The sequence below is a fragment of the Rhopalosiphum maidis genome, chromosome 2, assembly GCF_003676215.2.
Source record: "Rhopalosiphum maidis isolate BTI-1 chromosome 2, ASM367621v3, whole genome shotgun sequence".
NCBI classification, from domain to species: Eukaryota; Metazoa; Arthropoda; class Insecta; order Hemiptera; family Aphididae; genus Rhopalosiphum; species Rhopalosiphum maidis.
In genome coordinates, this window is record NC_040878.1 from 69,333,766 (window position 1) to 69,343,821 (window position 10,056).

General features: G+C 26.6%; 1 protein-coding gene across 1 annotated transcript; it reads left to right on the forward strand.

Moving 5' to 3' along the window:
- Positions 1-4,934: 4,934 nt before the first annotated feature.
- On the forward strand, positions 4,935-8,688 carry LOC113554702. The gene is made up of 2 exons (XM_026958656.1): positions 4,935-5,023; positions 8,334-8,688. Exons 1-2 carry the CDS (start codon positions 4,945-4,947, stop codon positions 8,624-8,626), a joined length of 372 nt encoding a protein of 123 aa, XP_026814457.1. The 5' UTR covers positions 4,935-4,944; the 3' UTR covers positions 8,627-8,688.
- The last annotated feature ends 1,368 nt before the right edge of the window (positions 8,689-10,056 follow it).

A 10,056-nucleotide genomic window follows, 5' to 3' on the forward strand; every position in this document is an offset into this window, starting at 1 on the left:
AATAAAAAATTAAATTATCTATAGTTAGTACCTTGTTGCCAGATTGATTGAAACGGCAGCGGCGGCATGATAACGAAAAACCAGGGGTTCTCCGTAGTTGAATGTTGTTATTACCGAAAATATATTAATAAATCAACAATATTGTTAACAATTTGAAACATTTTAAAACTAATTTTACATTATTAATTTAAAATCAAATATTTTGGTAATATTTCTTTCATTTTAAAACAAAAAGTATAAATTGTATTAATTAATAATAATGAAATCTTTAAACACACCGCGACTTGTTTGGGCTACACCTATTGAAAAGCGGCACCGCCGCCGTGTCAATCTATCTGGCAACGACTATACCTAGTTTTGTTTCATTATAATATTCACATTTAAATATGTATAGGTACTTTACTATGATGCGATATCTTTCATTGGTCTAACACTTATCTTTAATTTTTTTAAATACTCATTCTACTATTTACTATTTAATAAGTCTGATAAACGTAGATACAAATGGCGAGTTGGTGTTTAATAGAATTAATCATATTACGCTGACTAAATATTAAAGTGATTTGGTTTATTGTGAACCTGAAACATTGTATTTGTTTTTACTTTAGGTTTTTATGATATTTTGAATTTACTTTTTAAGTGAAATATGTAAATATTAAAATTTAAAAATGCTCGTAACACACATAAAAATTAAAACATAGTAAAACTAAATAATATGCCTTTTAATAGTTTTAGGTAGGTACTTAAAAATAATTTAATTATTTAAAAACTCAGCTTATTATATTATTCAATTTTAAAACCGAAATGAAAAATCGTTGGCCGTGAAAATTTTAAACGAGTTGAAATTTGTAAACTAATTTTAAAAAATACCGATATTATTTCGTGGTACCTAGGGAGTTTCACTACAGAACGATACGTAGTGTTCTAACAATTTAGTGGTCAACGGCGGCCATGTCGTAGCTCAATCTGAAGCTAAACGAATTAAACACATATATTAACACCATGTTGTTTCGTACATATCTATTGGTGTTTGCATTACGCGCTTGAAAAATATAATTGAATTCAGTAATATATTCAAAACGCAGCACATAAATGAGTAGATTCGTTAATGTTAATATAAAATTATATTTTTTTTAGTCTTGAACACTAAATGTCTTAATGTCTTAAAATATATTTTGCTTAAAATCTGTAACAAAATGATAGTATCAGTTGTAAAGTTGTAATATTTCGAAAACGAATTTTAAAAAAATGCATAAATATAATAATTGACGACAACCGTAATATTAAATTTAAATATTAATATTTGTGATTAAGATATAAATTTATGAAAACAAAATCTTTAAAATTTTGAAATAATTGTTTGAAATCCTATCAAAATTCAATATATTGGTCTGATAACATTTTATTTCAAGCAAGTATACAATTACGCATACAAGAGTTCATGTTTAGTTAATTAGGAAAAATTTGGAAATTAATTTTGTAAATAATTTATAGTTTCAATGAAAAATAGAGAAAAATCTAAATTTTAAAACACTTTAAATGCAATCAAAAAAGTAAAAGGTATATAACACCGGATCCCGTTTAAACATAACAATAATTTTTTTATTTAAAACCCATGTATTTCGGTTGAATAAGCATTACACAGGGTGCATATCAAGAGAATATTATTAAGTTTATCATGCCACCAAAATTATAAATTTTAATATTTTTGATTTCTCCTTTGGTATACTATAAAATTATGTTTAAACCATAAAAAATTTACTGTTTGTAAAAAGAATGGGATCTCTCAAGCGTATTTTGTAATACATGATATACATCAATTATGAATAGGTAGAGTCGGTCGGACTTATAATGTATATGGACATCGTCCGTAAAAAATTTTTTGTTACAAATTTACAATTGCAATATATAAATGTATAAGCTGCAATTAAACTATAATTGCGTTGACATTTAATATCCATTAATGGCGGGCTAGTTAAACCTGGAGAACAATTATGATATTAGACGGGAAGTATTTTAGTTTTGTTCTAATGCCATTATAATCACCGATTAATAAAATGTAAACCTGATTACTGCTGAACTGCTATTAATTTATAAACTGCAATTTATGTACAAAATATAAATATTTGAAAGACAAAATTAAGTACCTTGATAATAATGTAATTAAAAATACCAACACATTCATCGAATCATTTTATTTAGTGTGTGTCACAAAAACAATATAGGTATAGGCGTTTCTTTATAGTGCTACATCGTTAATTCGATATCAGTTTTATCACCATACTATAATAATAATTAAGTACACGAAAAACGTTACATTTCAAAAAAAAAATTCAAAGAAATATTAATGTTCACTATAAAATAAATTACCCATAAATTGTGATATGTATTATATAAAATATTATACATACTAAAATTAGGACTAAACCATAAATGTTATCTATTGTTACCAGGGTAGACGTTATCGAAGCGTGTATACGGGACGAAACCAAATATAAATGAATATCTTATTTAAATTATAACCAATCCCGTACGCATTGATGGATAGAGGTTTAAGGGATTTTACTTCTACTCTCCCTGCAGTGTCTTTTTTTGAATCAAAGCTATTGATTACATCGAATTAGAAGGAAATCTACTTCTGCAAGGCTCCTAAAATATAATTTATGATCGAAAAATTATGATAAATAAACATTTTTCATAAACCTACTAAAAAAATTAATATTAATATTTTTTATAATATAATTTTTTTTTTATAACATTCTCCACGTAGAAGCCTTGCATACGGGCCTACACCCAATTATAGATAGCTTATAAATTTTATATTGTTAACACTATTTTTTGTTTTCCTTAGTTCAATATTGCATTAGACAACAATTTTGTTTCGACTATTACGTCGAAAACCACAAGAGCGAAATTATGTAGCATCTTATTTACTAAATTTTGTTCTCTCGAGGATTTTTTAATTGAAAAATATGTAATAAACAATTTAAAACAAGGTCCGTAATTTTAAAACACTAACAAGACCCGTACAGGGTTTTAGATGATTTTGATCAATCGGTAGCCAATACACAATTTTTTTAATTATAAGTAATATATATTATTACATTTATAGAATGCATATTCATCGAATAATTAAATATAACAAAATAACATCTAAAGCAATTATATTATACTGTGTTGGTGTATTAATGTATTATGTATCAATATTTATTATTTAATATATCAAACTAAATATAACTACCTATATATGATAATATATTCAGCTAATATGTTTTAGAAAACATTCATACTAAATCAAGTTGTCTTGCCTCGATGAAACCGATAAGTGTTCCTCCAAATGAGCCAGAAAATCTTCCATTAGAATCTACATACAGTTTTGATACAGTTATTAAAGGTAATTCTAATTATTTGTAATTTTAGATTTAACTATTATTTTAAGTAACACACTTAATGAGATAAAAAGTTATTAAAATTGAAAGATACTGCGTGCATAATTTTGTGCGTTTTTTAAATCTGAAAAAAATTTACATGTTGAATTAGAAAAATACTCAGTGCCAGTTCAATTTTCAATATAACTTACCCAGGAGTAAAACCTGGAAGGTAGGTGTTAAAACACCTTCTTCTTGGTTATATAAATATAGAATTCAAAATTATATTTTATGCTAAAAATTATTCAAGTTTTTACAAAATGTGTAATTAACAGATACTATTTCTAATATTATCGAAAAACGACATTGTCATTTGCCAACCGTATGATTATAAATAAGATTATTATCAAAAGATTTGCCAAAAAAGAGTCACCGCATCAGACTGATATAAATATTATTATTAATATTTAATATTATAAAAAAATATATTTTGTTCAAAGAAATATTCAAAAACTAACTTATTAAACTTATTTTACAATTAATTAATTTAACCTAGTGAATGTATGATGGATATGTCATATGTGAACAGTCCCCCTTTCCAAGTTATACATAAATAATAAATTAAAAATCTCTTTAAAATAATCGTGGCTACGCACCTGGACTTGCCACTAGTATTTTTACCTAATAATTCATGTAAGTACCACTAACGTAAAGATTTAATTTTTTTGACATTATTAAATATAGGCAAAAATAGTCTGTATATTTTAAGGGTATTTTTAAACAATAATTGTATTCTTTTTATAAATACTTATTTAACTTTGTGCTACAATTAGTTTTGAAATTTTAGTGAGTTGGAAATTAAGATACGTCATTTTCTAAAGATTTACTTATAGTTCTTAATATTAAATCAACTTTTACCTTTACGCGTTTCAAAAACTTTTTGAAATTTGAATATCATGGACACTACATAACACAGCGTTTATCAAACTAAAGAATGTTTCGGTGGAATCGATAAATCGCCGCCATAAAGATGTCCTACCGTCACTTATACCACGGAAGTAAATCATAATTGTATATTGATATTTTCATTTCGGATAAAGATAGAAATAAATTCGTATTTTTCAGAAACTAGCAGTTATAGTTAGTACCTATATTCTGTCCGGTGAGAAAATATGCAGCGGCCCTAGGAAAACCAGTTCATCAGTACTTCCGCATGCGATAACCTGCCATAGTGAAACACTGGTCTCGATGGTAGGATATTGCATGAGGATGAGCAGGATTGTCATGTACTCCGTTAAACGGGATATTGTGTGCTCTGGCAATTTGTATCTTTAACATTTTTAGCGTATTGTTCGTTCAGTTAAATTTTAACTTATAACTCCATCTCATACTTGTACCTTGTAATAACAGACGTGAACATCTATCAAATGTATCGTATTATCGTATAATACCTATATTAAAGCAATACAATAAATAAATAAAATAACCTATATTAAAAATGTAAAATTTTAATTAATTGAAAACTAAACTTACGTTTTATTTTCTAGATATTTTACATTCTTTGGAAAACAACACAATGTATTCGTTCGAAAAGTATAGACAGATAACTTTAGAAAATAATAATATGATAATGCCTACTATGCAGAATGATCAATGTAAGTTTATAAAATACGTAATATATTTAAGTAATAGTAAAAATAAAATGTATGTTAAATTTCTTAGTTATAGGAATAGTACCCATAATAGGTATGTTATAAACTATTTAATATTTTTTCAAGGCTAGACAAGTTGAAAATCTATAACATTAAGTTAATTTAAAAGTTGCTTGTAAAATATAAACTTTACTTAATTTCGAGTTATAATTTTATATCTTAATGGTTTTAATTTAATAGCTGGTATTTATATGTTAAGCTTAAAGCTGAAAATATAATTCAAATACATTTATAATAAATTGAAAAGAAATTGAAATATTGGGAAATTACAACTAGAAAATTTTGAAGTACTTCAATATAATTTCAGTAGTCAGTACTGAGGAAGATTTACACATGATTGGTAAAACAATTTCAATAAACCATTTTATAACGAAATTGATGGATTTTTGATTGAACATATAATATTCAAAACTATTATTGATTGATCTAGAATTTTAATCTCTAAAAAAAATAGAAATAAAATACTTATCAATGTTTGATAAGCTACATAATATTATTTTTTTTTACGAATACAAATTAATGTAATACTAAATAGTACCTAAATACTGTATACAATTTTCAGAGTTGTATTCTTTTTTTTTTTTTTTAATGAGACCACTGTATAACTATTTTATTTATATCTACATTACTCAAAACATCTTTTTCAACGCTAAAAGCATTAGTGAGTAAAATCTATTGTCATTTATTGCTAAGCTTAAGCGATACCTACTTGATAATTTCAAATATGCTATACGTCTGCCTATTAGCTGTAACACTTAACAGTGATACATTCAATGCTAATCGATAAATACTATTATACAAGGTAGTTATATAGTAGGATATTTAAGTATATTTTACTTATTCACATTTTTCAATTATATTTATAAAACTTATTGTCGTTGTTGAACAAAAATCTGTTCATATTACTTTTAATATATCAAATTCATGTTGAAAAGAAATAAAATCTTTGCATTTTTCAAAATTACTTTGGGAAGTATGTAAATATTAACAAAACGTTTTCTATATTCTATTTGGTAATATTTTCTTTCTTGAAAGAAATGAAAAAAATGTATACGGAACATTATTGTAACAATAAATATTTTTAAATCGTCCGTTGATAAACGCAGAAGTATAGAAAGTATACATTTAAATTATTTTTTGTAAAATGTATAAATGATGGTTAAATCCTAGGTAATAATTTTATATCACTATATTTAGGTAGGTACTATAAACGTCAAAGAAACTCTGTGATCGAAATTGCAGACGACTAATGCGACGAATTCTAACCATTATGTTTATTATGCAAATAACTCGCATAAACTTCTTATTACAATTCAATAGTAAAATATCTAGCCGATTTCGTATCTGTTCATTTATTATCATTTGTCTATGGTCACCATTTACCGGTCACGAGAGGAATTATTAAAATCGTCATTAAATTAGGTATAAAATCAACAATATCATTGCCTAATGCCTATAGTACTTAATGAATTCGTGAGATTAGTTGGGTATCTTAATCAATTATTCTAATGCGTTGTGGTTATGCTGTAGGACCCCAAGACATGGTTAAATATATCATTAGCGTTCGTTAACATAGTGATGTCATCAGGCGGTCCGAATTTCTTACCTAAAATGCTGTGAACAAAACTTTCGTACCATTCCTACAACCGTTCGACATCACTGATTCACTGATTACACCACAACTGGTATACAACATTTTTTTTATTGTAAATACATTTGTGTCAACAATAATGTTTAAGGTTAGCTTTTTGATGATCTAAAATCCCTAAACAATTTTAAAATTAAAATTATCTGTTATTCAGTGGAAATCGTGTCTTTTTCGATTATTTTGTTTTTTTCGATAACTGATATCGGTGATCACCCGATTACCGCGTATATATGATTGACAGTATAATAAGTACCTATCTAACAATAGTCGACCATTTTAAGAGTGCATGCATGTTTAAATTTAAGATAAATATTGTCGCTACCATCGCACAGCTATAATTTCCACGGTAAACGCGTTCGAAATTATTTGTTGGATTCCTAGTAGGTAGATACATACTGATTAATAATTACTATGATTCGCAGTGTCCGTTGTCATCTATTAATTACCACACTAATATCCAGTTTGTAAACAATCACTTGTTCGTCATTACATATTTACATTCTAGAGTATGTCAGGTTAAAGGGTCGTATAGTAAGTTGCATTTAATTATCTATGTATTTTGCATTTATGTATTTATGCAGTTAAACGTTGTTGTAAAATGTGTCTTATTTTGTTGACGAATTTCTTAAATTTAATATTTCACAATAATAATAAACAAAATACGCCTCAATCATTTTTTATCATAATATATACCAACTACGCCATTATAATAGATGATTTGTTATATTTATTGTTATCAGGCCGTACTTTATTTCATAAAAACTCTAAGAACTATTGTCACTGAGAGATTTTCAAGATTGGAATATTTGTCTAATTATTTTTTCTGATACTAATATCGAGAGTATATTAATATTGAAAGTTCAAAGTACATAAAAATATTTTTTAAATTAATAATAAAAAATGTATACGTATACAAATAATGTCACATTCTTGATATTTATCTAGCCTATAGACAATAAGAAATTAATTTTTATAAATTAAATGTGAGTTTCTACAGTTTTATTTACTTTGTTTTTACAAAAATAAAAAATACAAATATTATGCAGCACTCAATTGCTTTTATTAAAAGTAATATAATTTAAATAGGTCGATCAAGAAAAAAAATCCTGATAATTAAAAATATAAATTACTTTATACTATACTTACTTAATTCACGGAGATACAACCGTTTATCAGTAGCGTCTGGTGCGTGAACGTGGTCCAACGTGCTTTACCGTAATTACCGACTAATTGCAAATAATCATGCGAGTATATTATCATCTTCATTTTTTCGCCATCTCTAATAAAATAAAATTTATTATACACTACGTATACTTCGTATCTTTTTCGATTACAAAATAGCAGTATTTTATAATGAATTCTAAACATATGGTGTACCTAAGTGTTAATATTATTATTGTCGTATTTCTCCTAAATCGTAAACTGAAAGATAACACTTGGCGACCAAAGCGGGAACCTGTAATAGTCGATTTTTCTCTAATAATGAATAATTATCTATAAAATAATAATAATAAAATAAAATATTTTAATAATGATTTTTGAGTATTGTGAAATGATCTAACACGAAACATCAGTATTAAAATTGTTTTCGCGTTATTCACACAGGTGATCCGACTACAGCCACTACGTCTACTGCATCATCAGATCAGCGTGAAAATACTAGCCAGTCCGATCATCAATTTCGACGACCGAATGTTCCGCCTCCCTTGCGCTATTATCGTCATCCGGCCAAAGCTTTAAAATGCGATCACAGTAATGCGTTGACAACTAGCACATACGTAGTTGGAGGTGTAGTTAATGGAACAGGCAATACAGGTGGTGTGGTCGTTGGCGACCAAGATCTCGGCGGTGGATACGTTTACGCGGACGAAGACATTTGGGATTGCGGTGAATGTTGAATGTTGATTAATCATAGTAATTTTGTAGTATTTATTATTATATAATTTGGTATTGTTAAGTTTATTATCTCCATTTTAATGGCTATATTTTGTATTCGTTTTACTATATTCGTAATTGGATAAAGATTTTTGAATCATTCTGTATATTTATAGATTATTAAATAATAAATAATATACAAACATGAACGTTTTACTTTATTTTTTTTATTTTATATATTCAATCTACAATCTGATGTTTTTTTTATAATCAGCATATAATTATTATAATAACTTTTAATTTTATTACATATTCACCAGGTTCTTCTAATTATAAAATTAAGTTTGGATGAATATTGAGGGAAGAATCAAAATTCTTTTTTATCTTAAGATAAAAAATAATATTTTTGATGTGTGATAACAAAATAACTTGCATCTATTTCACTCTAATAATGGATAATAATTAAAAAATAATAAGTTCATTACACATGGATTATTCAGAAAAGTTTTACACTGTGGCGTGTATACGAGTTTCATTTTTTCAACAAATGAAATTATTATTTCAAAAACAGGTTTTTCTTGTACGCATATCATTGTTACAAAGAAAGATGTGTAAGAAATATGTGTAGGCATTTTTGGGTCCACTATATCGATATAATGATATATAACCACGAAACGCTTTTTGTTATACTAATTGTAGATGAAGACACAAATAAAAAACCATACACAATTATTTCGGCGTTAATTGTATTCCGTGTTGCATCTATGCAATCGTCGTGTTAAGATTTTACGTGCATCATGATGGGCGTAATCTCTTCAAATATTCTAGTTTAAAAATTTAATTTTTTTAAATCTTACATATTTAATCAAATTAAATTAAATGTGATATTTTAACAGTCTGCTCTTCTTATACTTCAAGTTTCATCACTAGAATATGGTGATGAGATTTTCCATACCTGTTTTGAAACCAATTATGCCACCGATTATTGTCTACCGTATTAACTAACGGCTACACACGAATTGCGTCCCAAAATAAAAAAAACTGATAAGTGGGTACACGAATTGCGTCCAGCTTTATCTAAGCGACTACATGAATTGCGTCCGGTTTTTTAAATTTTTAAGCGAAGTTGTTTCAATATTTGTGGATGGAACTTTTAAAAGTTGCTCAAAATCCAAGGCTTGAAAAATAATAATTATATTCCACTGGTATTTTTTTAGCCAGCAAAATCTTTTTATTATATTTTTTTTTTGGTGGGGGGTCTGAAACTTAAACCTCTACCCTGGCTTCGGCTGTGTAGATACTAAAATATTTACACATCTAAAATCTGAATTTTTAAATATAATATAAATTATTCACCTAAAATAATATTTGCCAATTTTGAAAGAGCAATTATTCACTCATCATTTAAAATCGTGTAGCCATCGGAAAGGATGTAGATTTAATTTAGGTCAAA

Bases quoted from the DNA above. Each gene is read 5' to 3' on its own strand.
- LOC113554702 (XM_026958656.1), top strand. From the start codon at position 4,945: ATGTATTCGTTCGAAAAGTATAGACAGATAACTTTAGAAAATAATAAT. The intron at 5,024-8,333 runs GTAAGTTTATAA...TTATTCACACAG, and splicing joins TACTATGCAGAATGATCAAT to GTGATCCGACTACAGCCACT.